A 14538-nucleotide genomic window follows, 5' to 3' on the forward strand; every position below is an offset into this window, starting at 1 on the left:
CATGAGCAGCTTTGAAGTTGTGTATCTCATGGTGATATAGTAAAAAGAGTTCAAAAAAAAAGATATTTTTTCTTCTCAGAAATTCCTACTTCTCACTCCTATCTGAGCTCACATAAAAAATCAGAAAATATATGAAAATGACAGAAATGAAACCCACTTCTAAGAGGGAATTAGAAACAGCACACAGGCATTGGCTGGTAGTAGCTGTCATCTGAAATCTAGATCCACTGAAACCACCTGGGCCAATTCATAAACATAGTTGTGGATTGAAATCCTTTAGTTACATGGGGTCAAGAATAAATTCTATCTCTCCAGTCTCTAAATGGATGGGCGAGTTCTTCATCCTTGAGTACTCAGCAAATTTCTAACTTGCCCAACTCAGATTTGATCACTCATATTCCATATGGTTCCCCAATTTCTGCACTATTTTCCTAGTCGGTTGTAAGCTTTTTTTCTCTCTTAGCTCTTAGTTCTTCATCTGTAACTCTCCCCTTTGTATGATTCCATCAATGATGAAAGTATGGCAGCATCCTGACCTTCAGTTGAGACAACCCTGTGATGCAATGCATCTTCCACACTATGGGATAGAACAAGGCTTTTCCCAGCTAAACATAACATACTTACGAGTATGTTAAATATATTTCAATATATTTGTATATAACCTGGTAATTATGGCATTATAGCAATAGTTACTGTCTATGAAGTACTTCTTATACTCTTATGTTCTAAGCACTGTGCTAAGCACTTTATAGCCATAAATTAATATGATCTTCAAAAGAATTCTAGAAACTCTGATGTTATTAACCTCATTTCACATATTTTCCACTTCATTCTTTTCATTAATAGTTTTCTAAGAAAAGTCATTTTAAACCTGGCACATAAAGTAAAAACAACTTTAATTTCAGCTAATACTAGGATCCTAGGCTTGACACCCAGTCATGAGTCAACCATTTCTTATGTCATAAGTCAGGCTACATAAGATCACCCCAGTGTGTTATACCATCTGCTTCGACCACTAACCATATACTCATCCTGATTTGTCTTCCTAACCCCACAGCCAGTCCCTATGTATCAACCTACTCTCTACTCACACCCTAAACAAAGTTTGCATAACATAAAGTTTGCTGCGTAATCCCAGAATGCAATGAAACTCAATCAGAAATTGAAATGGATTGAATTGTAAGAGTCAGTATCCATACCATTGACATCACTGAATTAGATATAAAAAACTTAGTATTTGGAGAAAGTAACATGTATTACCTTACTTTTAAGTATATCAGTCACATTTTTCCCCAGAGTGGTCCTTTGACAACTTTAGTTTACATCATTTTTTACAATTTTTACACATTCAATGAATTAATCTACAAGGTAAGGATAATCTCATTACTATCACCTAGATCAAGAAGGAAAAATCATAAACTAAAGAAGAATGTGGGGCTAGAGATATAGTTCAGTGGGTAGGGCATTTGCCTTACATGTGGCCAACTCAGATTTGATCCCTCATACCCCATATGCGTACCCCAACCCCTGCTAAGAGTGATCCCTGAGTTCAAAAGCAAGATTATGTTCTGTGCACTGCCAGATGTGGCCTCTAAATCAAAATAAACAAACACTATAAATAGGAATGTGAAATATCCACTAAAGAGTTACTCTTCCTATGCCATGTCATCTGTATTATGTTCCTTAAAAATGTCTTTGAGGCAAATATATTTTAGTAGAATGTACAGTCAGCAAGTTTTCTATTATTTACAAATTGCTAAATATATCCTGTCAAAACACTCACTAAAAATACTTCACTTTCTTTCAATCATGTTATGGAAAACATAATCATTCAAGGAAGAATTTGCCTACAGAATATCACACCCCTCTAAATAAAGTTTTGGAGAAACCACATGAGAAAGTTTGTTCTGCTTCTCATTTTTTATTGAAAATCAGTTTATCAAAAGACTTCAGGGTAATATTTAGGTATTTCATTGTATAATTTTTATTATTTAAAATGATGTGTGATCAGTTACATGAATAATATATAGAATGCATGGTTAATTGCAAATATGTTTCTCTCTATCCCCTCCTTCATACACATCTTCCTATGTTTTCCATCCCAATTTCCAGTTACATAACACAAATTTTCAGTTTACACTGAAAATAAACTTAATCCACACCAATTTTTCTGATATATTATTCTGAAATGAAGTACTAAGGTGAGAGAGAAATCTTGGTTTATTGCATTAGGACAGCTGATTTCCCGAGCAGCTGGTTTTTTCTTGCTCTATGCTATCTAGTTTTCTCCTTAGTCTTTATAATAAGCCTCACTTTGACCTTCTTTCAAATAAGAGTGTGAAATAAGAGATACTAAGGATATTTTTCAGCTTTAGCATGCTCAAATACTCTCATTTGTCTCCTCTTATCTGGTGTCTCTCTTTTCTTATACCAAGTGCCGTTTGGTCAATCATGTCAAATTGATCATTGTGCTGGTCAAGAGTTCTGAGAATTTTTTATCCTATACCTTTTTTATCCTCAGTGTCTGAAGTCCTATTCCTTCAGGGTTTTTTTTTTTTGTCTGTATAGAAAGAGCATTAGATGCTAAGTGAAGAATCTAACTCTTCTAACTCTTTCCTATCACTAATTAGCTCTGCATTCATAGCAAATGAAATACACTTCCTGCTCCTCATGTGTGAAATTAAACTAATAATAGTATTTCATCAGTTTCAAAATGTTAGAAATTAGGAAAGAGAGAGAGAGAGAAAGAAAGAGAGAGAGAGAGAGAGAGAGCTGAGCAAGTGCTCTCAAGTAATGTGTCACAGAAATACAATGTATTTCTATGTGGGGAATATTGTCTGCCTTAGAGGCAGGGGGAGGGTGGGAAAGGGGGGTATACTCGGGATATTGGTGGTGGGGAATGTGCACTGGTGGAGGGATGGGTGTTTGATCATTGTGTGATTGTTACCCAAACGTGAAAGCTTGTAACTATCTCACGGTGATTCAATAAAATTTTAAAAATTAAAAAAAAAGAAATACAATGTATTATGATAAATGAAGATATTAGCATGGGCTGCTATGTAATCTCTCTTAGGTGACTCTTGTTCTTTTTAATAAAATCCTCAAGAGACAAATTTTTTAATAAAAAGATGACCTTGAAGGTCTTATGAGCACTCTACCAGAAAGGTAGGGGAATTTTCAGGCTAAGAAAGGAGTTCTATAGCATCTCACCAATCTTACTCTAATGTACTATTTCATGTACAAGCAGAAAGAGGATTTGTTGAGATTTATGTCTTTGCAGAAAAAAACTGCATCATTATACTTAATAATATTGTGAAAATTATTCATTACGCAGGCTGAGTGTATCAACTTGACCTGTCCTCACAGTATGAACACTATGTAGAAATTGGGATGAAAAAGAAGTGAATTTAACTCTAATCCTGTAAGATTATGTTTTACAATGGATGGCGATCCTGAGGAATAGAATACTCTGAGTTAAAACTCATCTAAGATTAAATTGACACAGCGCTGCTTTGATTCCACTGCAAAGCTAAATAAAACTAAGACAAAGAATTTAATGGATCAACTATAGCCACAAAAAAATCAGATTTTCCTTTTTTCCCCCAAATCATTATGGGGATAAGCAATGGAGACATGTTTATGGAAATATTTAAGTTAAACTTCAAGAGAACAAGTCTTGGAATTATCAGAGCCTCAGTTAGTTTATTTACAGAATTAAGATAACCTGTCCAGTTCATTGTTTTGAATATTCAATTAGATAGTATAGTTCAGAGTAGTTTATATATATCCACACAAGGTAAGTAATCACACCAATTAAGACATTTAATAATTATATTTGTTTCTTTTTAGTTGTATAGTGTTTTCTCTGCAGTCCTGTAGACTTTCAAAAAGGATTCTTATGCTTAAGAATACCAATTTTATACTTAAAAATATATCTGTTTTTATCCATAACATTCTAGTTGGTAAACCTTAATTTACTTGTTTTAATATATTGAAATTTTAATATAAGAGATAGTACATTGTCTTTTCTGTACTGTTATGTAAGAATTTATGAAAATATAATTAATACTATGTATCTTATATATAAAACATTCAATTTTTATTGATTCGTAGGAAAAGATTCCTTCTAGCCAAAATAATAGGCTATGTAATAGAATACTTATTTTTTTTGCTTTTTGGGTCACACCCAGCAGTACTCAGAGGTTATTTCTGGCTCTGCACTTAGGAATTACTCCTGGTGGTGCTGGGGAGATGATTATTGGTTGCTGGGGATCGAACTTGGGTCAGCCACATGCAAGGCAAACTCCCTACTGGCTGTAATATCTCTCTGGTCCCAATAGAATACTTTTTGGAGAAAATGAACTTAATTTTTCTTGGGGCTATTTTACTTTCTTTTATTTCATTTCTGTGAAGTTCATGGCCTTTTACTATAAAATAGTAAAATACCTTGCATATTTTAAGTTATTATTAAATAGTTGATGATAGTATTAGATAATATGTCAATTTATACACACATATGTAAGAATAGATAAGCATACTTAATGATATAAAAGTTATTGCTATATTTTGTTTCACTTGGTTTCAGTATTCTGAGACTGCCTTCCTGATTTCTGTAATACTTGATGAATATTTGAGCTGTCATTTCTATAACATTAATTTTAGCCACATTTTGTTGCCAAATTTATTATTATTATTATTTTGCTTTTTGGGTCACACCCGGCAGTGCACAGAGGTTACTCCTGGCTCTGCACTCAGGAATTACTTCTGGCAGTGCTCAGGGGACCATATGAGATGCTGGGAACCGAACCCTGGTCAGTCGCATGCAAGGCAAACGCCCTACCCGCTGTGCTATTACTCCAGCCCCACCAAATTAATTATTTTTAAAATAATTTTTAAAGAAATTCACATCACTGTTGAAAATAACAAATAAATATCACCTTGAAGTAAATTCAATAAAAATTATTATTGGAATCTAGGAGCTAGTACTGGAGTTAGGATGCATGCCTTGCATGTTCCCAGCACTGCTTCACACCCAGAACTGTGTAACCACTTAAACATTTCTTGCATGACTCTAGAGGCCCCCAAGTACCAATAAAATATCTTTGGTGAAGCAACCGGTGTTGGAGTGGATGTGGGGAGAAAGGGACTCTCCTACACTGCTGGTGGGAATGCCGACTGGTTCAGCCCTTTTGGAAAACAATATGGACGATTCTCAAAAAAGTTAGAAATTGAGCTTCCATTTGACCCAGCAATACCTCTCCTGGGAATATATCCCGGAGAGGCAAAAAGGTATAGTAGAGATGACATCTGCATTTCTATGTTCATTGCCGCACTGTTTACAATAGCCACAATATGGAAAAAAAACAGAGTGCCCAAAAACAGATGACTGGCTAAAGAAACTCTGGTACATATACACAATGGAATACTACGTAGCTGTCAGAAAACATGAAGTCATGAAATTTTCATATAAGTGGATCAACATGGAAAGTATCATGCTGAGTGAAATGAGTTAGAAAGAAAGAAACAGACATAGAAAGATTGCACTCTTATGTGGAATATAAAGTAGCTGAGAGGTACAAGCTTACAATGTTGCAATTTCTGACAGATATTTCTCTGGACTTAGTTACTAAAATACTAAAATACAGAAATCCAAAACCGTGTGGCTGCTAGTGTGGCCTCTCGACCTCATATCTCTTCATTCTCGGCAATGGAAAACAAATTATCAAATGCTTCCTTTTCAGCAGATCGACTTTAGAGAGGAGAAACTCCAAATCAATAATAGTGAGTTTTTTGTTGAAATATTGAATGTAATCAAAGTAAAGTGAAAGTAAAGTGAAATTTACCAGTTACACATGCGGGGTCGGGGGCTGGGGAAGTGGGGGGAAGGTGTGAGGTATACTGTGATTCTTGGTGGTGGAATATGTGCACTGGTGAAGGGATGGGTGTTTGAGCATTGTATAACTGAGACTTAAACCTGAAAGCTTTGTAACTTTCCACATGGTTATTCAATAAAGTAATAAATTAATAAAAAAATTTTTAAAAAATACCTTTGGTGGCCCTTGGCTCCTGAGAAGTACCACATCCTCAGGCTCTAGCATTAAACTACCAGCCCAGATGTCCAAGTAGCACTGAGAGTGGTCACCAGCCTCTCTGAGTATCACTTTGGGGTCCCTCTTCCCCCAATTTTATTCAATTCTAATTAGATGCTGCTTCCTGTTGTGCTTGCCATTTGCTTTCTTTGCAAAGTCAGGGACTAGCAGATGTTAGATGGGCATTAAAAATTTTATTACTTTTATATCAATGTTTTTTAAAACTATATGTAAAACAGAAGTATTAAATGATACATAAGAGAGGATATAATTTTCACCGTAGCATCCTCTAATGTTTCTTAAATGACTTAAATTTATGTCACCTATTATCTGTAAACTTTTTTTTACAATTAGAAAGGAAATTGTTGCAGCAGGGAATATAATGGATTGGAAGTCTCTTTCTGCCTGGTTATGTGGGATGTCAATAATGTTCCAGATCCTTGGTTTTAAATTTCAAGAAGGAATGTTAAAACACAGTATTTCTAAGGTCTCTGATCCCTAAAATACTCTTCAGTGAATTTTGTTTATACTTGCAAAATAGCTAATGCTTGGTTTACTAAATATCTGAGAACATCTCTTTTTTCAAAGGAAGGTCTTGTTTATCACAATGTTGTATACTTATGGTCATTCTGAACTTTAACATCATAAATTCAACACATTCACCTTCTGAAGGACATTGGAGAATTCACTTTAATATTGCCTGTAGTAGAAAATGATACACAGTATAGTATGTGAAATTATCAGAAGTTCATGCATAATAGGCTACTCTGACCTCTCCTGCTAAAGTGCTACAGAAGTATCTTGATTGATATACTATGCTTTTATAAAGGAAGAGGAGAAAGGATAGATTGCCCTACATCCAACAAGAATTTTGTTAGCACAACAGAATGAATATAGCATTAGATGAGCATCGGAGACCATTAGTCTTTTAATGGTTGGGTTCTCAATGATTTAGTGATGACTGTAAACTCAGACCTTGATAATGTCCTCAGCACTGCAAAGCAGAATGTTTAAGTTGATGAGTGACACTATTCTCTGCTTTTCATATTTTACCCTTTGGAATTTTTAAGATGGTCATTAACACTGTGCGCGTGTATACGTGCCAATGCGCACACACACACACATACATAAAGACACACATACACGTACACACACACAAGTACAAGATTGTCAGAGATTACTGGAGATCATTGTTTTGTTAGTGACTTAAAGTTTTCCTTATTGTCTTACTGTGTGAACTGTATGCTCGTTTAAAGCTAAGAATATTGAACTTTGTCATTGATTATTACAATAAAGTAATTAATGTGTATTTGATGCTTCACATTTAAGAACTGAGATTAAGAGATGTTCAGGTTCAGGTAAACTGATCAATAATAAACTGAAGCAATAATCTCTTAGGTCAGTGCTGGACCTTTTGGTCGGACACGCCAGTGTTTTTCAGTGCCACTGTAGTTAATTCTAACTTGCTCTCCAACCTTATTTCACACTTTCCTGCTTGTCCTTCCAGTATCTGACTCATTTCTCTTTTGGAATTATGATTTCTAACTGGAACCACTGGATCTACTAACAATGCCACCTTTACTACTCCCCACGGAGTAATTGCTCTGGATTCATACCAAGCTTCTATTTATCTTTTCTCACTTTGGATCAAACATAGCTCACTAAGGATTCTGCAGTCAGTCAACTGTGTTTGGTTACAGTTAGCTATTGCCGTCTCCAAAATCTATCCATATAACCCCTGGGTATGGATATAATGTTATATTGTCTCAGATGAAGAAAATCTCAGTTACAACTGGGAAAAGCGAAATGTAGTTTGATTCCTTTAAATTAAATCTGACCGGTTTTAATAAAAAAGGAATTTTTAGAGTAAGTCATCAATATGAATGCAAAGTAGCTATGGCTTCTTTCATGGGGAATAAATTAAATTAAAAGTCTCAAGGACAAATATCAATAACAGCTTAAATAAATAGTATGTTGGACTGAAATGTCACTCTATTTCTATTTCAGCCTTCTGTGGGAATGCTTCTGCCAATATGTGGTTTTGGCTTTGCAAGGCAAATACATGAGAAGGTACTTTTTGTCTTCTAGATTTTTAGCTGGTAATCAGTATAACGTAACACTTCTCACTGGTTAAGCTTGCTTACTGTCTACCTTCACAGGGACCTTTAAGCCTAGATTATTCCTCTCTGTATTTCAAGGTCAACAACCAGTAAAAGTGCTCTCTCTCTCTCTCTCTCTCAATCTCTCTCTCAATCTCTCTACCCTCACTCTTCTCTCTCTTTTCCTACATCTCTCTCTGTGATTTTGTGTGTATTCGTGTATGTGTTTGAGTGCTCTGATATCAAATAGTATCTTCTAGAGTCCATTAATATAACTATAGAAACATTTAATTTAACTCTTCACATAAAATAGTATTTTGCAGTGTTAGATATAAATATTTTTTAGTTTCCTTATTGCCTGATTCTAAAGGTTCTCATTCCTCAAAAGTAGATTATCCCTGGTTCAGGTTCTAAGAAACTTAGAATAAGTTATAATTAGCATAGAATAGGCGCCCAGAATGTTGACTAGAATTTCCAGTAAGAGACATTTAAAAGTGAGATAAGGCCAGTGGCCCACTATCACCACTCTTGTTTATATTCTAAGTTGTCCTTTTAATTTTTGAAAATTTTTTGTTCGTTTGTTTTGGTCCACAACCAGTGAAGTTCAGGGCTTACTCTTGACTCTATACTCAGGGACCACTCCTGGTGGGCTCAGGGGACCATACTGGGTCCTGGGAATTTGGGGTGACTTTGTGCAAGGGAAATGCCTTACACACTGGACCATCGCACTGCTCCATAAAATACCTTATATATGAACTTATAAATATATATTCAATCATAAATATATATGTATTCATTGAATTACTGTGAAATATACAGTTACAAAGTTGTTCATGCTTAAGTTTCAATCGTACAATGTTCCATCACCTGTCTGTTCGCCAATATACATTTCTCTCTACCAGTGTCCCCAGTTTCTCTCCAGCCACCCTCCCCTCAGCCTACCTTTATGTCAGGTACTTTTCTTCCATTGCTTTCTCTCTCTTTGTCTCTCTTTCTCTCGCTTTCTCACTCCTTTTGGGCATTGTGTTTTGCAATACAGGTACTGAAAGATTATTATGTATATCCCTTTACCTACTTTCAATACTCAGTTCTTCTCCAGAGTGATCATTTCTAATTATATTGTCATGTTGTTAAAGAGTTTTCAAAATCAATTAAGTATATAGTATTCTGGGAATAGTATGTTGCAAAGTCTTAGTCAAAGAGTAATGTGTATAAACATAAATGTATGATTTATGGAAACATTAATAACTCAGGTTTTAATTGTAATTTCCTTACCTAAAATCATTTTGCTTTCCTTCAAGTAATTTATAAGGGACATTTCTTAAGAAATTTATCTTACGGCACCATATTAACAAAGAAATCCAAACCTATAATATATTACTTATATTGGAAGATCCTTAATAAACAGGAGGAAGAAAAAAGATAGAGAAAAGATAGGAATGTTGTAAAATGACCACTTGCAAAATTTCTAACTTTCAGAGGAATTTGAACTCTAAACTTCATCGGGTAAGAAAAGCAGATGTTTTATCAATAATGATCATGCTGGGTCATCATCAACTAAAACCGAACTAAACTTCACAATGTGGGGGCTCAGGGCGATAGTACAATAGGTAGGGCACTTGCCTTGCATGCGGCCAATGGGGTTGCATTCTTGTTATCCCATTTGGGGCCCCAGTCAGGAATGATTCCTGAGCACAGATTCCTCAAGAGTAAGGTCTGAGCACCCCAAGGTATGTCCCCCACCCCAAGTCCAGTACTGCAAATAAAAGACTGAGATGAGGTTCAGAGAAAATAAACTTAAATCAGAAAATGGTAGAGAAGCTGTCTTCATTTGGGAGAAACCTTTGTTCTCTCTTGAGCCTGAATCTATCTCTCTCCATTTATTTATGCTATAAATTTGTTTAATTTTTTTAAAAAAAGAAGAGTAGAGATCTTTCTAAGGAAGTGATGCTTAAACCGAAACCTGAAGAATTATAGAAGAATCTAGAACTATAAAGACTGTGAGTTTTCGACTGTGGGGATACTAGGCAACAGTCCCTGGAGAAAAAGACTTGCATATTTCCATTGCCTGGTATATAATTTCCAATGAAATATATGATTAAGGAATAGCTACGGAAGTAAGAATTATGAATGCCTGCACAATGAGTCATAAAGAAGGTTGTTTGTTTTCTTTACCATTTTTATTGAGAAGCCAGCTAATATTATAAATTTAAAAAAGACTTCTTATTGTATTGTATAACACTAAATAGATATTATTGTGCTGTATAACATAAAACATATTTTCTGTTAATCCCTATGCTACAAACTGGGGTTCCCCATCCAAGACCAGGCATTGACCATCCTCCTATCACTCTGCTTGATTCTCCAAAACATCATCTGACTGTAATTTTTCTTGACTGTATTCCATGTTTACAGGCTCGGCTTTTATTTTGAAAACTAAAAAACATTATGTTTTATAATGAAGAGGCAATATGGTTGTCTCTGAAAACTAGACAGAGTTTTTACTGCTCAGATTCAGGGCCTTTCTCCAGACTTCAGTTGACTTCTCTACCCCGTGTGAAAACCAGGGACTCCATCTGCTTTGCTTTTCTTCCAGTTGTCAGTTGCAAAGCTGTTTTAATTTTTTAAAAAATCTTTATCCTCAAACCTAGATGATTTCTGTGACCTAAGTTTGCCTTTTCAAAGCACCAAGAAATTGACTGCTGATCATGATAATTGATAGCACTGGAGTGGGTTGAAGGCCGAGAAGAAAGAACTTAAATTGGGCTGGAGCAATAGCACAGTGGGTAGGGCGTTTGCCTTGCACATGGCTGACCCCGGTTTGATTCCCAGCATCTCATATGGTCCCCTGAGCACTGCCAGGGGTGATTCCTGAGTGCAGAGCCAGGAGTGACCCCTGTGCATCGCCAGGTTAAAAAAAAAAAGAACTTAAACTATTTAAATATTTAGCCATCTAGTTCCTATTGTATTTCTGAGGTTATAAGATGACTCAGTGGCCTGTGTCTTTAGGTTTTATTTCTAAAAGCAGTTTTTCATTCTTACTTTCTATCCCATTACACCCTATAACACCATCTTCTCTCAGTGCTTCAGGGGCCTTCGGAGAAAACTTTGGTTTGGGGAACAAAAGGTGACTATTTCTAAACATCTCTCATCAAAGTTCATTGCAAGTTGCAAAATGAGATGGATTATTGTGATAGTTTGAGTCTATTTTCTCATTAGAAAAGTGAGAGCAGTAACGCGCACTCCAGAAATTTTGAGTGGAGTATGTATGACTAAAAGTTTACATGTATAAATTTCCACACATGAATATGGAAATCCATACCTTTATAGGCTAAAAATCATAACTACAGAAAACTTGGGCTGGAGTGATAGCACAGTGGGTAGGGCATTTGCCTCGCACGTGGCCGATCCAGGTTCGATTCCTCCGTCCCTCTCGAAGAGCCTGGCAAGCTACCAAGAGTATCTCGCGCACACTGAAGAGCCTGACAAGCTACCTGTGGCGTATTCGATATGCCAAAAACAGTAAGAAATCTCACAATGGAGACGTTATTGGTGCCTGCTCGAGCAAATTGATAAACAATGGGATGACAGTGACAGAAAACTTAACTCTTAATTAAAAATATTTTTTCGGTTTTGAGCCACACTTCGTGGTGCTCAGAGTTTACTCATGGCTCTGCACTCAAGGATAGTTCTTGGCAGTGCTCAGTAGACAATATGTGGTGCCAGAGGTCAAACCCAGATTTGCTCTGCTCTGCCCACTGCACTGTCACTCTGGCCCCCAAAGTCAGAAACATTAGGTAGAACTTCTACTACAATTGAAGGGGAAAAATAATTTGAAGATTCCAGATTTTCTTAGTATTACATAATCAAAAAATCAATGCGAATATTTTTCTGGTGCACAGAAAAGAATAATCAATATATATATATATAGTTAATTATATTATTAAAATATGGGAAAATAATAGAATACGTATGAAAGTGGATATTTAAAAATTAGTTTGTCCTAAAGATGATGTGTTTTGGTATTTTTATTGTGTTTTGTGGTTTTGTTTTTGGTTCTTTGGTTTTTGGGCCACACCCAGTAATGCTCAGGGCTTACTCTGGGCTCTGCACTCAGGAGTTACTCCTGGTGGTGCCCAGGGGACCATATGGAATGCCAGAGATCAGATCAGGGTTTGCCACATGCAAAACAAATGCTCCACCTGCTGTACTATTGCTTTGGCCCCTAGTGGTGATACTTTAAAAATAAATTATAAATGTCTTTCAAGCTTAATGAAAAAAAAAACTTGAAAATTTCAGTTGTATCACGTTATTTGCAAGTTCCAGATTTAGGTTATAGTCCAGGCTTCTTCCTATGATAATTGTCGAAAATAATTTCTGCCTAATGTCATTTTAGTTCTATCACATTTGTGAGTAAGCTTTCTTCAGTAGATTTTCTCATCAGGAATGTGTTGATATTATCAGACATTTTAAGTACAATTAAAAAAATGCTGTTATGATTGAGAAAATTGCTAATACTATGTATGACCTGCCTGAGAGATAGGAAATTGAAAATAGGTTGTTTACTTTTATATCTTATTAGCAAAGAAATTTGAATGACATTATTAATTTTATGAAATCAAAAATGCTTAATATAATAAATTGTAATCAGAATGTCTTACAATGGACTTATCCTATCTCATCTACTTTAGGTTATAAAATGTATCAAAATTACTATATTATATCATATTACAGTGTTTACTTTTAGTTATATGACATGTCCAAGTATAGGACTTGTGTAAAACTGGAATATGATTGTGAGGATAGCAGTTAAAGTGAAGTTTAGGGAAAATTAATCAAACTAAGTGATGGTTCCCTGTCAACTAAGAAGACAGATATAACCTTAAACCAATCATTGAGGTCCTAACAATAGCATATTGAAATATTTTAGTCATTCTAATGAAGTCTTCTCTTGCTCAAGAATGAAACAGGAATGTTGGCTAACACTGATCTTTTCTATTGATCTCAATACATAAAGGAGAAATAAAAAGCTGTTCTCCTTCATTAATTGCTAGAGAACCAACTTATTTAAATAAAGATGAGAGTGTAAACAAAGTTTACCCAGGCACTTTAGAAATTTGAGTGTAGATCAACTAGAAGGTGTGGACCAGGGTAGCATAGGATACCATCCCGTTGCTCATCGATTTGTTTGAGCGGGCACCAGTAACATCTCTCATGGAGAGACTTATTGTCACTGTTTTTGGCATATCCAATAAGCCACGGGTAGCTTGCCAGGCTCTGCCACTTGGGCTCGATACTCTCGGTAGCTTGCCTGGCTCTCCGAGAGGGGCGGAGGAATCGAACTCAGGTCAGCCTCATGAAAGGCGAACGCCCTTCCGCTGTGCTATAGCTCCATCCCATAGGATACCATATAAATACTAATTGAACTATATAATTTGAGGCATGTGTATAAAGGCTGAAAGAACCTTTTGCTACCTTGCACTTTTCATCTCTTTCTTTATTGCCCCCCTTAAGTATTCTCTCTTCTATGATACTTTTCCAAGCAGTGTCTCCTGTCTTTTCAGAGAGTAAAGCTTTCTTTTACTGTGGTCTTGTACTCAGAATAGCACAAATTACATTTTAATGCCTTTAGTATGTTAATTCTAAGGGACAATTTTGTGCCACTGGGGACACTAAAGCAATATGTAGAGACATTTTGATTATATTTTATTTGGGGACCTCACCCAACAGTGCTCAGGGATTACTCCTGGTTCTGCACTCAGGGATCAGTCTTGTTGGGCTGGGGGGACCATTTGGAATTCCTGGGATCGATTCGGGTCAGCAGCATGCAAGGCAGGCATCCTAACCAACTTTCCTATCTTTCTGACCCATAGAGACATTTTTGCCGCCATATATAAGGAGAAGGCAACTTGCTAACTGACATGTAGGGGTAGGGACCTGGGTGCTGAAAAACATCCTAAAATACACAGAACATTCCCGCAATTAAAAAAAAAATCTATTGAAGAAGTTAGTGTTGTTAAAGTTGAGAAGCCCTGCCCTGCCCTAGCTCATTTTTAAACTTCCACTTCATATCAGAACGTCTTCTAGGATCTGAAGGAAGCTATAAATGACAAAACAAGGTCAGGTTATTTGTTTATATAGCTGTCTCCTCCACATTCAACTGGCAATAATCCCTTTAAGCAGAATCCATTCTCATGACTCGCCTCTGGTCAGCTTCTTGGCCCAGTGAGTGGCACAGCATTTTATTCATGGTATTCTTCAAGCCTAAGAATCATCCTGGGCTTCTTTTAGTTTCCCATCCTAGTGACTTGCCATCACCATTTACTACAGATTTTTTCTTTATTCATTAT

General features: G+C 36.0%; 1 protein-coding gene across 2 annotated transcripts in view; it reads left to right on the forward strand.

The window, feature by feature from the left end:
* Positions 1 to 14538, forward strand: part of GABRB1 (gamma-aminobutyric acid type A receptor subunit beta1) — a 373240-nt gene that overhangs the window by 50802 nt on the left and 307900 nt on the right. Inside the window, exon 4 of one of the 2 annotated variants that reach the window (XM_055139472.1) lies at positions 8097 to 8159. The exons of the other annotated variant lie outside the window; for it this stretch is intronic. Coding sequence (XP_054995447.1) covers positions 8097 to 8159 — 63 coding nt within the window. The remainder of the gene's footprint in view (positions 1 to 8096; positions 8160 to 14538) is intronic. 2 annotated transcript variants of the gene reach the window in all.

Source organism: Sorex araneus, chromosome 5 (genome assembly GCF_027595985.1).
Source record: "Sorex araneus isolate mSorAra2 chromosome 5, mSorAra2.pri, whole genome shotgun sequence".
In the NCBI taxonomy this organism is placed as follows: Eukaryota; Metazoa; Chordata; class Mammalia; order Eulipotyphla; family Soricidae; genus Sorex; species Sorex araneus.